The following is a 17759-nucleotide window of genomic DNA, read 5'->3' as shown; positions in this document are numbered from 1 at the left end:
TTAGCTGCTACCTGAGAAGGGGTGTTTCTTTTATCCCCCTTTAAATATCAAAGATTGCCTATTCAGGACTCGCCTTTGAATTTGGGCAGTTTCATGTTGTGAAAATAAATAAAACCCAGAGTAATTTGGATGCAGGAGGACTTGCAATAGCATTGTAAAAATGATTGTAAAGGGCACCTTAGCATAGAAATTATCCTGTTAAAAATTCTTCTGAGCATTACAGAATTATAGAAAACAGTCTAAAAATAAACGACAATATAGCAATAGATTACATAAAAGCACACAGGCTGACTGAGATTATTCTAATGATAAGGGTTTTATTTCTCAGTTCTGTTCTCAATCATTTCCTAGCATGGCATACATAAATTATTGGTTCAGATGGGGAGGGTATTTGGTTCTATAACTTTGCATTAATTCACCAGAAACTGCTGAAACTTCAGTTCTATCTGAAAATGGGGGTGGGTGGGTGGGATACAGAATCACAAAACTGCTGTACGAGGTAGTTAGAAAGGTGACGCAACTAAATTGCAATATCGAAGAATTTTGCACGCATTTTATTTCCCAATATATGAGGGGAGCAATGTAAGCAAGAAATTAATACATTGTGTGGGGTTTTTTAAAATATATATATATATATACTACGTGACTTCTAGTTCGACAGATCTGCAAACAGTGCAACAATAACAGGAAAGCAATTATTTCTTTGTTTTATTAGTTCCGCTGTCATCGTTTTTATAAGCCTAAGCTCAATCTTGACAGGAAAAAGAGAGGCCACTTCATCTTACTATAAGCATCTTTTTATTTCAACCTTACGTTTTACCTCTTCGATGTGTGCGACTGGAATTGCCTGTTTTTCTGCCTGTTGCCTCAGCTGACGCTGATGATAACATTCCAGACTGCATGGCATAAAGTTTGACGAAACACTAAACTTGTCTCTCAATCTGGAGTTTCTTAGATATTTGATAGACTTAGGAGAACCAAGGGAGAATGACTGAGGGAAACATTATTATCCAAAGAGAGGGCATTGACACTTTCTCCTGGGCTGCCTCATCACTAGAAGGACAGAAGAACATCACCCATGAAATGTCCACCAGAGTGGTCTTCTGCATTGAAACAGAGGGCACACCTCAACCTGCTTTCACCAAAGAGAAGGGACATGGATGAAAAAGAAAAAAGGAGATTTTTTTTTTTTTTACTGCATTATGTGAGATAACCAAGCCAGATTCTAAGGGAAGTCAAGGATGGATTTCCCGTCTTTCCATCTTTAAAATCAACACCTGGGAAGAAGAAGGCATTCTAGATTGGGGTTAAACCTGCTCCCCACAGGTTTCTTTAAAGAAAACCTCACCAGGAGGAGATCCCTTGTGGGGACATCATCCCCTACATGTTCTGGCCTTCTCCTTTCACCGACAGCAAATAGCCCCTTTCAGGAGAGCTGGACTTCAAATCAAGGTAATGTCGATTCTTTTCATCCTAACATCACGTCACCCTCGAGTCTGGATTGATGCAGAGAAAAATCCCTATTTAATACCGTCTAAGTCCTAGTGGTTCTCTGGTTGAGTTCCAGCTACGTTCCAGCTTTACTTCTCTTCCTCTAAATAAATACAGACATTGCTTGAAGGTCATCTAGAGGCTTATCTTTAAGACAGAGATAAAAACACCCACAGGAGGAAACAAGTTGTGTTCAAAAACGCCCAAACTAAACTCTCCTTGGCACACATTCCATCCAGATGCAGAGAAGCCTCCCAGTCCAGGCTATAAAATGTTCAAAGAGCTTTAAGCAATTTAGAATATATAACTTCTCAAATCCTCACGTGCTTCTCAAGAGAGAGAGAGAGAGAGAGAGAGAGAGAGAGAGAGAGAGAGAGAGAGAGAGAGAGAGAGAAAGGATTTGCAGCAGCATCCCTAAAATGAATGCTTTGCCATTACAAAAAACCAGAAAGTAAAATTAATTCTGCCGACAATAACCCCTCTACAATGCAAGAGACCTGAGCTCCTCAAAATCTAATTAAGTTGGGATGGATGGCTGCTATTAGTGGGTTTTTTTTTTTTTTAAACGCAAGGAACAAACCCAAGGCCCATTAAAGACCTTCATGCAACTCTATTGCCAAGCAAATCTTGCAAATAAAGGAAAAGCACATTTTACTTGCTGGACGTACTTGCCCACCCGTGCGGTCTGGGATCACGGCTGCAACGATCCGCAACACCAGAATAGGGACCCAGAGCCGGAAAGCTATTTTAATATGCTGCCTTGGATTGAGTTGCATGAGCAATCAAAGCTGGGGATCCAGAAGCAAGAAGGTTAAAAAGAGAGAGAGAGACGAGTTCCGTCCGTTGGCTTTCAAAGACGCTGGCTCCAAATTGAGAATTTCAGAAGACAATTATTCACGTCTCCAATCCTGACGGCTGCAGCTCAGAAGGAGGGCAGGAACCGTACTTCCATTCCTATATTCTTGAGGGAAGGTGTATTTTTAGTGTATTCCCTCTTAACGGTGACAAGCGAGCTGAAATAGGAATCGCACGTCTCCTAGGGGAGACCCCCTATTGAGGGCAACTGATTGGGAGAGATTGTTCCTTGCGCAAATAATTAAATTGGGGGGTCTGCCGTCAAAGCCAATCTTTTCTTTAAAAACATGATCCTTTTCATTGGCTGGTTTACTTTTTATTCAGGCCATCCGATGGCCTCTTTCTTCTATGTTCATATCCTCTCCTAAAACCAGCTTATTTTGTGTGTGCTTAAAGGGAATGGGGGGGTTGGGTTATTATTTTATATATTTTTATTATTATTATTATTTCTCCTACACTGTGTTTGTGTCTGTAAGCCACCGAGAGTCTCCGTAAGCAAACAGTCGGCTATATAAATTTTCTAAAATAAAATAAATAAAATAAAATATAAATAAAGTATCTCCTACAGAGGGTTGCATTGGCTATAGCAATAGGACCTAAGACTTATATACTGCTTTACAGCCTTTTCTAAGTAGTTTACAGAGTCAGCCTATTGCCCCCCAACAATATGGGTCCTCATTTTAGCGACCTTGGAAAGATGGAAGGCTGAGTCAACCTTGAGCTGGTCAGGATCGAACTGCAAGCAGTGGGCAGAATTAGCCTGCTATGCTGCATTCTAACCTCTGCACCGCCACAGTCCAGGGGTGATCTCTTGACTTCATGTTCCTCCTTTCCGGAGATGCAACGGAGGGAAAAAAGAGCAGAGGCATCTTCAGTGCTCCATTAAGCTAATCATCCCATCCTTTTTGTGAACCAATGAGAAGGTTGTTAGTGTAAATAACTTGATAAAATAAAAAGGATTCAAAAATGTCAGGAGAAACATTCAAAATCAGCCAATCTCCGTCTGACGTCCTTCAAATGTGTTGACGTCCCAGCAAAGGCTAAGATAAAGAATTCTGGAAGCTGAAGTCCACACATTGGGGAGGATGCCTTAGAGAGGGAAAATTGTCCTATGCAATGACGACATCATCATCATCAGTCAAGATGGCTAGTTACAGCTGAAGCACGACACCACCATCTAGATACTCACATGTGTCGGCAAATAGAGGTCATACACCGAGCCAGAGTCCACGTCAATGGCATGAAATCCCACTGCTGATCCATAGATAACTTTCAGCCGTTGCCCGTTCTCCACAGTCAAGTCCACCAAGAGTGGTTTTTGAGGAAGGGAGGTGAAGGACTGCACAAAAGAGAGATCGACACATTTGGCTTTATTATTGGGATACCGGTTACACGCAGTTATGAACTTGGATCTGAGCAGATCACATGATCATGAATATTCAACTGGGGGACTCAAATGAGCGAGATGGTGGACGTGCCGTTGTGCGTGTGGCATTGATGCCCATGCAAAAAGGGTGGGGGACGGATGGTGACCCCCGCACCTGCCATCTTGCTGATCTTGACACCTCTAGAAGTGATTCAAACTATCTGCCAATGCATGTTCCAACTTTCTTATGAAGTAGACACAATAAAATTAGAATCAGGATTGATATAGGTAGAAAGGCAGGTACAGGCTGAAAAGTCAGGCACAAAGGATCAGGACCATTGCAGCACAAAAGATGTATTCAAGCCTACACACATTTATGGCAAAGTAAGGATTCTAAGCTAATGACACATTTAACACCACCCCCGCCCAGCTTTGCCTGCCGTTTTTGTACATGAAAAGCAAATCAGTTAAGAGTTTTGGATAAACCTGCAGCATAGATTTACAACACAATTTGCACTACTTTCCTATCACAACTGCCCCCCACCCACCCACCCACAAATCTGAAGAAGTGCAATGGGTTGAAAATCCTTTCGCTTCATTTCCTTAGCCAAATGTTCCCAGGACCCTCAAGAAGGCACTAATTGAATTGATTGAAGTTCTACCATTTACCTTAAAAGCCATAAATTTATGATATGGCTTGGGAGCCCAAGCGTAGACTTCAACTGAATTCTTCACAGCAATCACCAGAAACTTGATCCTCTCATATTTCACTAGAAAGCAATCATTTCTTTCTTTAATTGGCTAGGCATAAAGATTGAGAGAGCATTCTAAATCACTGTTTAAACAGCCAGAGCGTGCAGTCAAATGTAACAGGATTTTGATCTAGCATCAACACAATGGGATTTGATCTACAGTGCCGTACACACTTGAGGGTCATGCAAAGACCTTGGTCGGTTTACATGACTGCTTATCCTAGAATTCCTAGCTCCTAGATCGACCACAGTTCCTGATTTACATATTTACTCAGGAATAATTCAAAGCTGGAATGAGCTGACAGTAATCAAGCCCCAGCAGAATCATTATGTAATGACTTATGTTAAAAACAGAACATCAATGATAATATAAATCTTGGGGGAAAATTATCTCCATAGCCTGCATCTCATTCTACAGATTGTATGCAAATATTCTGCCTGAGCACCCTGTATATAGATGTAAGATATATCCTGGGATCCTACATTGTAGAAACAAGGGTTGTATTAACCTCCAAATCTAGATTGTGCCAATAAATAAACAGATTGGTTTCTGTCATATATTTCTGTCGTGAAATTGCTTCTGTGTACTTTTACGCACTTCACGTGCCCATAATAATTTAATGCATCTAAGAGACAGGCTGGTCAGCAATGTTCAACACGAGCTTCGTGAATCTGTTCCTCAAGGCTCTTCCAACTGGATGCCCACCAGATGTGCTGGATTTGAGTCTCCATCACCTCCAGATGTGCTGTCTGAAGATGATGGAAGCCGGTTTAAAACTTTCCAGAGTCTCAGCATTTTTTTTTTTTTAATATAATCTGGTGACCAAAACTGGATGCATTATTCCAAGTGTGGCTTTAACAAGGTCTTATAAAGGAGAATTAACACTTCAGGGGATTTCGATTTTATCCCTCGGTTAAAGTGGTGGTTTTTTTTTTTTTTTGATGCACCTTTTTAAAATGTTTTCTGTGTTTTGTCCTTTCCCCCCCCCTTTTCTGTCTTCTTTAGATTCTTTTTGTTGGGGGGGGGGGAGAAGGGGTTGCATTTTGTATTTTAACCTTGTCTTGAATAAAATAATAATTTTTTTAAAAAGGAAGGATGACCCTCATTTTGCCAGACCCTTATTTCAACAGCGTTCGGTGCCCTTGGAGGAAAAGGAAGACCCTCACCAACTTTGTAGTGCACACAGCCTTCTAAGTCGCCCACCGACACCCAGCCTTGTCGTTTCTCCACCTCGGGGTCATTCCGCAGGATCTTGTTTCGTAGCCAAGACAAATAATATACCCGTAGCTTATTCTTTTTGCCTGCGTGGATTGGAACAGAAGCAAAAAAAAAAAGCAGCATGTTAAAATTTAATAACAACAACAATTGGAAGGCGCCTTAGAGGTCATCTAGTCCAACCCCCTGCTCAGGCAGGAAACCCTATAGCATTTCAGACAAATGGCTGTCCAGTCTTCCGAAGACAATTAGATCATTATCACGGTTAGGCTAAGCTGGATCATAGAATTATAAGGCTGAAAGGGACCTTGGAGGTCTTCTAGACCTACCCCCTGCTCAAGGCAGGAATCCTCATATAGGAAGTCCTTGACTTTCAACCGTTCATTTAGTGACCGTTCAAAGTTAACAACGGCGCTGGGAAAAGGGACTTTTGACCGTTTTTCACAGTTACGGCCTTTGTAGCGTCCCCAGGATCGTGTGATCAACATTCAGATAGGTTCGTATGGATGACCACTGCTGTGCCCCAAGGTCACGTGATCCCCTTTGGCGACTTTCTACCAAGCAAAGTCAGTGGGGGAAGCCAGATTTGTTTAACAACCGGGTTACTAACTTATCAACTGCAGTGATTCACTTAACAACTGAGGCAAGATGGGTGGTAAAATGGCGCAAAACCCACTTAACAAATGTCTCACTTAGCAACAGAAACTTTGGGCTCCCTTGCGGTCGTGGGTCAAGGGCTAACTGTACCATCCCAGACAAAATGTCTATCCGATCTTTTCTTGAAAGCCTCCAACGGTGGAGCATCCACAACTCCAGGAGGCAAGTTGTTCCACTGATTAAGTGTCCTCACTGTCAGGAAATTCCTCCTTACTTCCAGCTTGTATCTCCCTCTGATGAGCTTCCACCCATTGCTTCTCGCCCTGCCTTCAGGTGCTTTGGAGCAAGGGTCCCCAATCCCTGGTCCGTGGACTGGTTCCGAGCCATGGCATGCCAGCAACCGGTCCACACAAACAAGCAAAGCCCCATCCGTGGGATACAGGCAGCACACATAACCATGCACCCTCCGGTCCGTGGAAAAACTCCCCTCACGGAACCGGTCCCTAGTGCCCCAAAGGTTGAGGGCCTCTGCTTTGGAGAAGAAGTTTTCACCCCTTTCCCTGTGACAGCCCTTCAAAGATTGGAAGAGTGCTATCAGAACTCCCCAAGCCTTCTCTTCGTTAGACTAGTCATAACTAGTCCCCTTAACTGCTCATCTTTGTAAGGCTTGGCAAGAGCTGACCACATTTTATAATTCAGTGCATGGTCTAGTCCTCCCCCTCTCTCATTGCCTGGTATTGAATGTTAGGTCAGACGTTTTTCGACAGCAAACAAACCTGAGATGGTAATGAGCACATTCAGTCCTTCCAACACGTCCATCTGTTGAAAACGTCTCCTGCTAATCAAGGAGTAAACTCGACCTTGCCCACTCCGGTCCAGAAGCCATAATCCATTTTCGGACCCAACCAGTAAATTCACCCCTGTTGACATGCAAAGAACATAGTATGGACTTACAAGCAGATCTCTGGAATGGCTGGGTCAGCTCACTGTAGGAAATCTCCATTGTGTTTCAACCATGGTTTAGTTAAAGAAAACAACCTGGAAAATCCAAGTTGCCAGCAACTTTTGCGACCAAAGAAATGATGGACTGAAGATCAACAGAATCACAGAGTTGGAAGTGTCCTTGAAGGTCTTCTAGTCCAACCTCCTGTTCAGGCAGGAGACTCTATACCAGTGGTTCTCAACCTGTGGGTCGGGACCCCATTTGGGGTCGAACGACCATTTCACGGGGGTCGCCAAACAACGCAGTCCGCCATTTTTTCCCCCCTTTCCTTAGCTGTGCTACTCCCTTTGATTCTATTGGCTTTTGAAAGCCAATAGAATAGACTCTCTTGAATAGAGTCTAATTCTATTGGCTTTCAAAAGCCAATAGGCATTGTCCAGGCTGAGCCCGCCAAAAGTCTCATTCTGCAAACGGTGCTGCACCAGTTGAGTAGTCCTTGACTTACGACTGGTTGAGTAGTCCTTGACTTACGACCAGTTGGGGGTCGCGGCATTAAAAAGGTTGAGAACCACTGCTCTATACCATTTCAGACAAATGGCTGTCCAATCTCTTCTTAAAAATCTCCAGTATTGGAGCACCCACAACTTCTGGAGGCCAGCTGTTCCACTGATCCGAACAGATAGCTGAAGGAGTGAGGTTTCCCTTAGGCTGGGCCATGTTGATACAGTTGATAAGGAAAGTTGTGATGGAAAGAATGAAAAAAATGGAAGAATTGAGTATTGTGGGGCAGGGTGTGAAGGCAAAGGAAGCTCCAAGCAAGAGGCTGATAAGAAGATAGTGTTCTCCACCTCAGCACACAAATCATCACCAGCTTTGCTATGCTGTTCTGTTCTTAATTTAAAAACTTGGCCTCTTCCAAACATACATCAAATGAAACCCAGAGAGCTGTAAACTGTAAATTTACATTTCCTGGGATAATTTCTTCCTGGCACTTTCATTCATTTATTTTGCTTCTCATTTAAGACTTAAGTCAAAGCAGAAGGGCATGGGCAAAAAATATTGTGCCGGCTTTGTGAAGCCTGTCGCTTGATGTCAGAAAGACGGAAAATGAAAGCTGGTGGAGAACCACAAAAATGTATGCTGAAACAACTAAGACTGGAGTCCTGCATTTAATATATTAAACTTTGAAGTAGGAACCTGTGGTGACCATCAGCTGATGCCCTCAGGACATTCCCAAACTGAGGGAAGGAGATGTATCTAGATGCACATCTTGAGAGAAGATGCCAGGAAGAAGACATAGTTCTAGACCTCCTTCATCATTCCCAGTTTCTCCACCAGCTGAAGAGAGGTCCAAGTTCTTGCTTACAATGGAAGCACAAGACCTTTCACGTCTTAGTTTTACATGAGAAAAAGAAGCAAGGATTCTGTAGAGCAAAATCTTGTTGAGGTGAAGTAACTGCATCATTTACCTAGTGCAATGACTTCTCTCATGATCTTAGTGCTCAAGAATGGTTCCTGGACTGAACAGCCATCTCTTCTATCACCTTAGTATTCAATGGCTGTGTCCAGATATTATACTAAGCCACAGCTTGATCACAGTTTGCTGAGTACAGCACAATGCCTGGATCCATCCACAATCAAACCACAGATAACTCAACATACTAAGGCAAAACCAAAGCAGGCTGACCAGACATGAGGCAACTGTGGCACATGTGAGCTTTACATTCCAAACAGTGTGTCCTACATCAGCTGAAAGGGCGAAGAACTGGCCCTGTTTGCCAGCATCTCTCTCTGCTTCAAACCAGGTTACTCACCCCACAGGGCAGAACACAAGATCTCGGAATTGAACTTCTTTTTATATTTGCGGATTTCAGGGCTATCGCTCTGCGGCCGGATGTTGGTAGGGTTCACGTTGACCACAGAACCTTTTCTTGTATTTTGCCGCCTGGCGGGATCCATTGTCACATTGGATGCTGGGAGGAAAAGCAGAGGAGAGTTGTGAACGTAGCTGTTGGGCCTGAGCATCAACTCCATGACATCTATATTCTACTTTCTAATAATAGTGGGATTGGTTATGATGATGGTTATAAGACATGGTGGAGAAGCAGGGAGAGGAATGGAAGAGAGATAGACGTCAACAATCAAGAGATAGAAGATGACTCTGTTGGCAGCTACCTCATATATGACACTTGAGTTCAAGTCACAAGAAATCCAAGCAGAAGCATTTCAAATAATTTATAGAGACTCTGATTAAATATTTCCCTATAAATCAGTCTGGGGGATTCTTCTTGCCAATAGAAAAAGAATATTCGTAGCTCAGGGATGAACTGTGTGGTCTTTGGTGCTTTCTGAGTTTGTTTTCTTGCAGATGTTTCATGACCTAACTAAGTAACATCATCAGTGCTAGAAAGGAGTGGAGTTTTCTCCCTGTTTAAACCAGAATACATTCTCTCCAGCAGCTAATACCCAGATAAGCAGGGATTAACCCCAGACAAATAATCAAGCAGAAAACAGTATCCTAATTTAGGAACTACCAAGGAGAAAAACAGCTGGATTGGGAAGAACACCATAGGAAAGCAAACCCCACTTCCTTCTAGCACTTATGATGTTACCTAATTTGGTCATGAAACGTCTGCAAGAAAACAGCCAAACTCAGAAAGCACCAAGGATCCCATAATTCTTATAGTTTCCATGTTCTGCATTTACTAAAGAATAGCGCTGGCCCTACTGATATTAGGGCAGTTCTTGCTTCTTGGTCTTGCCCACCCTACCTGGAGCTTGACACTGATGGTCTGTTCAACCAGCTCTGAAGATTCTTGAAATTCTTTGCACAGAAGCCATACATTGTACCACTCTAGCGTCAACCTCATCCTGGTTGCCAGAAATCATAATTCCCAACCACTTAGTAAAAGAGGCAAGGATGACCTTGTCTATACTTACGGGAACCACAGTTTGGTCCAGCTGGACTGGCAGGAGGTGAGATTTGGAGAAGTCTAGGATCGATGAAGGAGGTAAAAGATGATGTAGAGGAGGAACTGTTTTTGGAAGGGGTACTATCAGTGTTCAGTGCCTGCTGTAAAAATAAGAATCCGAAATAAATTAAGGACCTACCTTCAACTGCTTGCAACTGGTGGGCTGGATATGATGAAGCGAATAGTCTCACATACTTTGTGTTTGATTCCTTGGGGTGCAGCCCTGAAATAGAACTGCTGTTTTTACTGCAGGAGAGAGAGCTCAGCAACTGGAGTCAATCCAGCCAAGGTCCCTCAAAACCCAACAGGGCGATGTAAGAAAGAGACACGGCCATAAGCCAAGATCATGAGTGATAGTCTACTTAGGAGCATGATAGATTTACACCCCATCACTTTCTATCTTTAAATACAAAAGGTGGATATGGATAATGGACTTAGGCTCGGGGAAGTAAATCTGATCCACCTACAGGAAATATCCAAAGCAAAACAGATCCTTCAGCTTCCCATGGATAGAATGTCTCATCAATGGTAACTTAGATGCATCACATCTTAGGGCCCATCTTGACTTGGCACTTTTGCAGAGCCATGCAACTATTAAACCATTTGCCCCTCATTTCCCCTTGACCTCTTCCCCATCATGCACACAGAGGATGCGGTAGTCAGCAGACATTCACCGTTCCCCCGTTTTAAAAATCCAGACTTTTAAGTTAAACATTTGTGACTGGTTTAAGGAGCTTTGACCTGGTGAGCAGGAGGATTGTCCTGAAGTTCCTGAGCAGAAGTTATCACTTGGTTTGCTGAGATCTGACTCTGTTGGAGGAGGTCAGGCAGCAGATAATTTTGGTTGTTCATGCTCCAGAGATCTTCACAAGCGCCACCGCCACCTGTTCCTGCAGCATTGTCCTGCACCAAAGAACACATTGAACACCTAAGCTGCAAGCAGGATTAAGGAAGCGTTCTGTGCCCCTCTCCACTCTCCACCTTTCTTTCTTCCTGTTTGTAGCAGCACTTGGGGAAACAAATTTGGGCAACTTGTCCAAATCTCTGTCCTACCTCAAAGCTAACGGAGATCAGATTATGGAAGGAAAGTCAACACTCTGTGGGTCAGGGAATGGAAAACAGTAATATGGGGATGAAAATGGGATGCTGGTGGACAACACGGCTTCAAAGGACCCTGGGCGTGGTCTGTGGGGTTCCTGAGATGTCCATCTTCCAAGTTGTCCACCAGCCTATCTATCTTCTCAGCTGCCTGAGATCAAAAGACAAAGAAACCCTAGTAGGTCAGGAAAACAGCATTACAGCGGGAAGATCTCTGTGTCTCACCAATAGCATCACTCTCTGAACTGAAAATCCTTCGTTCCTTTCTTCCAGATGTTAGGATGGGGGCTGAGTGGAGCAGGATTTTTCCAGAATGACCTTAAGGAGGTGCTTCCCAAAGCTTTTCCTCCATTATCCTCATAGCCAAATCTGACCCTAGGTCAGTGGTTCTCAACCTTTTTAATGCCGCGACCCCCAACCGGTCGTAAGTCGAGGACTACTCAACCGGTCGTAAGTCGAGGACTATTCAACTGGTGCAGCACCATTTGCAGAATGGGACTTTTGGCGGGCTCAGCAGAGACAGCCTGGGCAATTCCTATTGGCTTTGAAAAGCCAATAGAATTAGACTCTATTCAAGAGAGTCTATTCTATTGGCTTTCAAAAGACAATAGAATAAAAGGGAGTAGCACAGCTAAGGAAAAGGGGGAAAAATGGCGGACTGCGTTGTTTGGCGACCCCCGTGAAATGGTCGTTCGACCCCAAATGGGGTCCCGACCCACAGGGTGAGAACCACTGCCCTAGGTTCTGCCCCGGTTTACCTTCCCAATAACCAACCAAGTCGGAAAACTACTTAGAAGAAAGTTCTTTTTATCGTTTATCAGAAAGTCCTTATTTAAATTTCCACTTACAACTAGGCAACGAGCTCATGTGTCCTTACTCAAAGGGAAAAAAAAAATATTTTTTTTACCCAATTTGAGGGTAATTTACTAGGTTTGAGAAACCCCGCCTTAACGTCTGGAGTGGGCTGTAAGAAAAGATCTTCCCTTTTTCTTCTTCTTTTTTTGGAACTAAGAAGAAATTTCCTAACAGTGAGAACAATTAATCAATGGAACCACTTGGTTCCTGGAGTTATCAGTGCTCCATCCTTGGAGGTCTTCAAGAAAAGATTAGACAACCATTTGTCCGGAATGATATGCAGTCTCCTGCCTTTGGCAAGGAGTTGGACTAGTAGACCTTTAAGGTCCCTTCCAGCCCTAGGATTCTAGGATTCTAAAGTCTTCCTTGCCAAATTTTGAGAAAGCATCAAGAGCTACGGTCCACTTATTCTTTACAAAATCTTTGTCAAGGAAGTCCATCGTGGACTTCCCTTGCAGTAGAAATGAACCTTCTTCAGATTGTATTCATGGGCTGCCTTGAATGGCAGGGAGAGAAGCGGAATTGGGATAGCTTTTATTTCTAGTGGAATTTTTAAAGAATACATCTGTCTACAAACACGCCGGATTGCCTTTTATTAGACTCGGGCTGTTTCAGATTGAACTAGGCTTGCAGACTTAAGCCACAAAACAATCTGGCTCCAGGCCCGGCTGTGGTGTGGAAAAATCTTTGAATCCTTTCAGCTTTATAATCCCATGAGACTTCTGGATTTAAAAGCCTGGCAATTCTGGAAAGGTCGCCGAGCCAGGATGGATGCAACTGCAGATAACGGGATGCTGCCTCTTCCTCTCCAAGTTGCGTGGAAGCCATAATTTGAGAAAGATGGTTTATTGCTGGCACAGAAGATAGAAACGGTCTGCCATGGACTTGGCTGGCTGGGATGAAGCCTCGGCAGATGCCAGCAGGCGCCCCGTGAGATCCAGAGGCGAAACCAGATTTTGAAAAAGTCAAATCATTCCCTGGGGAAATATTGGGACACGGAGGAAACCAGGAAGTCAAAACAGTCCTCGACTTATGACGATTGAGCCCCAAATTTCTGTGAGTTTGGCCCCATTTTACATAAAGCCAGGCGCAACTCACTTAATAAACGGCCTTGCTTAGCGGTGGAAATTGTGGTTTTAACTTGTGGTTTTTTAAGTCGGTACAGCAACAAAGTTCACTGAAGTTTTTTTCTTCAAATATGGAGGGGGAGGTTTAAACAGGCTAAAGAAGTTTAAATGAAGCCCTGATCTCCCAAGCGTTTAATCTGACTACATAACCTTTCCTAATCCTTTTGTTTTTAATGTGATTATTCTAATTCCCATAAGCCAAAGGATAAGATCTGGCTAACGGGGAGATTTCGCGTGCTTGTTCAAAGCAGGAGTCCCGAGGGAACCGAATCTGGAAAACACAGATAGATGTGCTTGTCCTTTCTAAAGACCTTTTTTTTTCCTTCCTGTATCTTCCCATTTCTTTCAAAAGACTTTAGAACCCTTAGTTTAGTTTAGTGACCGTTACAACGATGCTGAAAAAAGTGACCTAGGATCATTGTTCATTCTTACAAACACTGCGACATCCCCCGTAGTCACAGGATCAAAATTCAGACATTTGGTAACTGACTCGTATTTACGACGGTTGCACAGCGTCCCGGGGTCACGTGATCCCCTTTTGCGATCTTCTGACAAGCAAAGTCAACGGGGAAACCAGATTCACTTAACAACCGGCCTCCAGAACTTGTGACTGTTCCAACACTGGAAGTTTTTAAGAAGCGACTGGACAGCCATTTGTCTGAAATGGTATAGGGTTTCCTGCCTGAGCAGGGGGGTGGGACTAGATGACCTCCAAGATCCCTCCCAACTTTATTATTGTTGTTGTTGTTGTTGTTGTTGTTGTCTCGCTTAGCAACAAAATGTGGGGGTCAACTGTGGTCATAAGTCAAGGACTACTTGTGTTGAGAGAGGGTTGCATTGGGAGGAGGGATATCATAAATTAAATTATCCCGAGCTACTACAGGTTTCTTCTTTCTCTCTCAAAGAAAAGGGAATTTCACACAACACGGGGTAATTTCCACGACCAAAATGTGAGCAGATACTTGGGGAAAAAAGGGGGTGAAGCTAAGTTACAAATAGGGCAGTGTTTCCCAAACTTGACAATTTTAAGGCATGTGGACTTCAACTGGCAGAATTCCACAGCCAGCAATGCTGGCTGTGGAATTCTGAGAGTTGAAGTCCACATGCCTTAAAATTGTCAAGTTTGGGAAACACTGAAATAGGGCAAAAGAAAATGTGACTTCTCTATTCTCTCTCTCTCTTTTTTTTACCCATCCACTAGACTAGATTTCTTTCGCAAAAGAAAATTACCTTGGGATCCGCTACAAGGCAGGGAGAGCTCAGTTCGATCCTGTCAGCAATTCCTGCCCTTGGGAAGCCGGTCACTCCGTTGCCGAGCGGTTGCCTAGTAACAAATCCCAATTAGAGGAGGAGGAGGAGGAGAGGAAAATAAATGCATTTTTTAAGACCCTCCAAGAAAGACGCAAAAGGAAAACTAACACACGCATAAACACACGCACACACGCGTGCATTAAAAATAAAAACACAAAGAAACAGCAGCCTCCAAGACCAAACCCTTTAATGTCATCTCCCATCTGCATCCAGAAGCGGGCAAACCCATCCAATCTTCCCCAAGAAACCTTCCGAGGCTGATCAACTACAACACCCCAACTCTTTCAGGAAGGACAGGAACTGTAGTCCAAACCATCAGAAGCTGGACAAATCAAAGATCGTTCATGGGTCTTCAAACTTGGCCCTTTGATGACTTGTGGACTGCAACTCCCAGAATTCCTCAGCCAGCGTTCTGGGAGTTGAAGCCCACAAGTCATCAAAGGGCCAAGTTTGAAGACCTCTGCTGTAGACCGACACTGACACTTTCCAAAAACTTTCAAATTCAGATTCAGGCTTTGAAATTCCAAATGGCCACTAGAGGGGAGCAAAAGATGCTGACAGTCCTCAACTTATGACTGTTCGCTTAGTGACTGTTCAAAGCAACGAGGGCCCTGATAAAAGGGACTTGGAGGCCGAACACTGGGAGAGCCAACCTTATGTGTCCGTCACCCTCATCATCCTCGTCACTGCTTCCCATTTCGTCACTGGAGGAGGAATATTCTAGAGACTTCCGAAGCAGATGGCTGCCGACCTTCTCCTTGTTCCACAAAGCTGGACTCTAAGAATGAAAAAAAATCTGGTTTGTAGCTTCAGCACGTACAAGGCCTTGACACAAAATAGCCCCTGATCTAAGCCCCCTTTAAATACATATCTTTATTATGAATATTTATATATTGTAGAAAAAAGGTAAAATATGACAACGTTGCCAGGAACAAGTTGTTTGGCCTGACCGTGAAGTGATTAGGAGTGGAGCTCATCTCAACAAAGTCTTTACTTTTACCGTCCTTCTGTCTCTCCTAGCCTCTGCTTTAATCCTGATTTATTACAAGTATTTCTAACTTGGCCTTCAGGATAAAAGATCCTTCTCAAATAGATTGGAATACAAGCCCGCCATAAATAAAAATACAATAAATATTTGACAACAAACACAGACCTTACTTGGGAAGGCCCGTTTTTAAGCAAGCAGGTCGTTCTCAAGCAAGCAGGTCGTTCTCGGCCTTCGACTCTAATTGAGCCCACAATATGAGCTGTAAGTCCAGACAACCATAAAGTGTGGTTGGGGCTGATTTTATCAGTTTTCACAGCAATCGTAAAGCAAACACCACCATCATTAAGTGAAGCCCTTGTTCCCCTGTTTTTACGGTCCATTGTAACTCCAAACGATCACTAAGCAAAGTCAACACATCAATCATTCTGATTGAGTTCAGTCTTTTGCTCCTTGCTGATATCTAGATCAATCCATGGACCGATTTAGGATATGCCAATGATAAGGCTTTGTATTTAAATGAAACTCTCCTTCATATCCTTTAGGACTCTTGTGAAGGAAAACCACAGCTCCTAAACCGAATAGTGCATGTGTGGTACAATCAGAAGATGGTTTATTTCCAGAGCTGGAATTTCTCAAAGAAGTCCAGAAGAGGCTTCTGAATCTTGGAAGAGCAGCTCATCATCAATCTGACGGTCCAACATTACGACTTCAAAGCAAATGCTTATGGTCAGAGATGAACATCTACCTAAGAGTGCCACTACAGTATAATCCCCAGTCAAGATACTTATTTTAATCCAGTGGAATGTTCCAAATGGGATGGCTTCTCCATCATTCTTCTCCCGAATACAAGCAGAAAGAAGATAAGTCTAACTTGCTCTATGTGGCACAACATCGAAATCCCATCTTCTGAATCTCTGAACAGTCAAAACTTTTCACCAGTCCACACATCATCCCAAACCCTAAACCCAATGAAAACAGAGCTCCTTTGGGTCTTGATAAAGCAGAGGTAAACAGATAGGGACCTTAATTTGATTAATTAACAGGTGGGGACAAAGGATAAAGAGTCCCTCAACGCCATGGTTGACTTCAGTTGACTTGATGGACATCTTCATTAGCAGTAGGGAGGTGGTTTGGTAACACCTCTTAGATGCCCTTTCAAATATGTTAAAGATATATATATTTTTAAAGACATCCATTAGGGGTTAGAGCAGACATGTCAAACACAAGGCCCGGGGGCCGGATGCAGCCTGTGAAGTGGTTTCATGTGGCCCACGAAGGGAATGGCCAATTAGGGAACGGCCACCGCTGCCTTGGCCCTGGCCCAGGCCAGCTGTGAGCCAATGTACAATTTTGTGGTGGCCATCTATGCTGAAACGTATTCAGTCTTAGCTCCATAAGCCCCCCCCCCGCATGGCCTGAGAGGAAGAGTGAGGCTCCTCCAGTGGACCATGCCTTGGTGCTTGCCCTGGTTCCACCCTCTTCTGCCAGAGATCCTCAGATCTGTCCCACTCCTGCCCAGGCCCCCACAGGCATCCTTGACGCGAATGATGTAGAACTGGCCGCATCCACTCCATCCATGCCCACCCAATAGGCCATGCCCACCCTGGCCACACCCAACCGGCCCCCTGAGGGCAACCTCAATGCTGATGCGGCCCTCAATGAAATTGAGTTTGACACCCCTGGGTTAGAGTAAAAACAATAAAAAGGAAGAAAAAAAAAGAACATTGATGAAACTAAAAGAAGAGGAGGACCAAGATAAACCTTGAGACTAGAACAGAATGATAATGTAGAACTGTAGAAGAATTAGAAGGGAAAAGGTGGAAAAAACTTACTGAAATTTGGCCTGAATGAGATGTATTTTCAAGTTTCTTACAGGACTGGAGATGTCTGCTGTCTATTCTGGAGGACTCTGGATGTTTAAAGAGAAATATTTGCTGATGCATGCATATGATTTAATCATTTAAATGAGCACTGGATCTTAAGATATCTATAATTGCCCCGGGGAAGTGGTTGCCAGCATTTGTCCAAAGCAAAACAATTCAACTGTTCTTAACTTCCAAACAGATGCATTTTGCGTCTCACAGATTTGTTGTACTTGAACTGGTAAGGAACACACAGAAACTTCAGTGGATTCTTTCATCCGGAGTGATTGCGTTTTATAAAATGGATTTGAGATTTTTAATATATT

General features: G+C 43.5%; 1 protein-coding gene across 5 annotated transcripts in view; it reads right to left on the bottom strand.

Annotated features, from left to right (window-relative positions):
- The window catches only part of LOC120313125 (mitogen-activated protein kinase kinase kinase kinase 4-like), a 72412-nt gene that overhangs the window by 9480 nt on the left and 45173 nt on the right, over window positions 1-17759 (bottom strand). For 4 of the 5 annotated variants that reach the window (XM_039354666.1, XM_039354664.1, XM_039354667.1 and 1 more), the window contains 10 exons: window positions 17404-17480; window positions 15237-15361; window positions 14503-14596; window positions 10934-11095; window positions 10161-10293; window positions 9035-9193; window positions 7054-7197; window positions 5632-5766; window positions 4382-4482; window positions 3536-3685 (listed from right to left, as the gene is read on the bottom strand). In XM_039354666.1, the coding sequence (XP_039210600.1) occupies window positions 3536-3685; window positions 4382-4482; window positions 5632-5766; window positions 7054-7197; window positions 9035-9193; window positions 10161-10293; window positions 10934-11095; window positions 14503-14596; window positions 15237-15361; window positions 17404-17480 (1280 nt within the window). The remainder of the gene's footprint in view (window positions 1-3535; window positions 3686-4381; window positions 4483-5631; window positions 5767-7053; window positions 7198-9034; window positions 9194-10160; window positions 10294-10933; window positions 11096-14502; window positions 14597-15236; window positions 15362-17403; window positions 17481-17759) is intronic. The other variant, XM_039354665.1, reaches the window with a different exon arrangement.

This window comes from Crotalus tigris, unplaced genomic scaffold (genome assembly GCF_016545835.1).
Source record: "Crotalus tigris isolate CLP2741 ecotype Arizona unplaced genomic scaffold, ASM1654583v1 scf7180000018585.330925593:3314079, whole genome shotgun sequence".
NCBI classification, from domain to species: domain Eukaryota; kingdom Metazoa; phylum Chordata; class Lepidosauria; order Squamata; family Viperidae; genus Crotalus; species Crotalus tigris.
The sequence above is the reverse complement of the archived record's forward strand: the minus strand, read 5'-3'. Positions and strand labels throughout refer to the sequence as shown.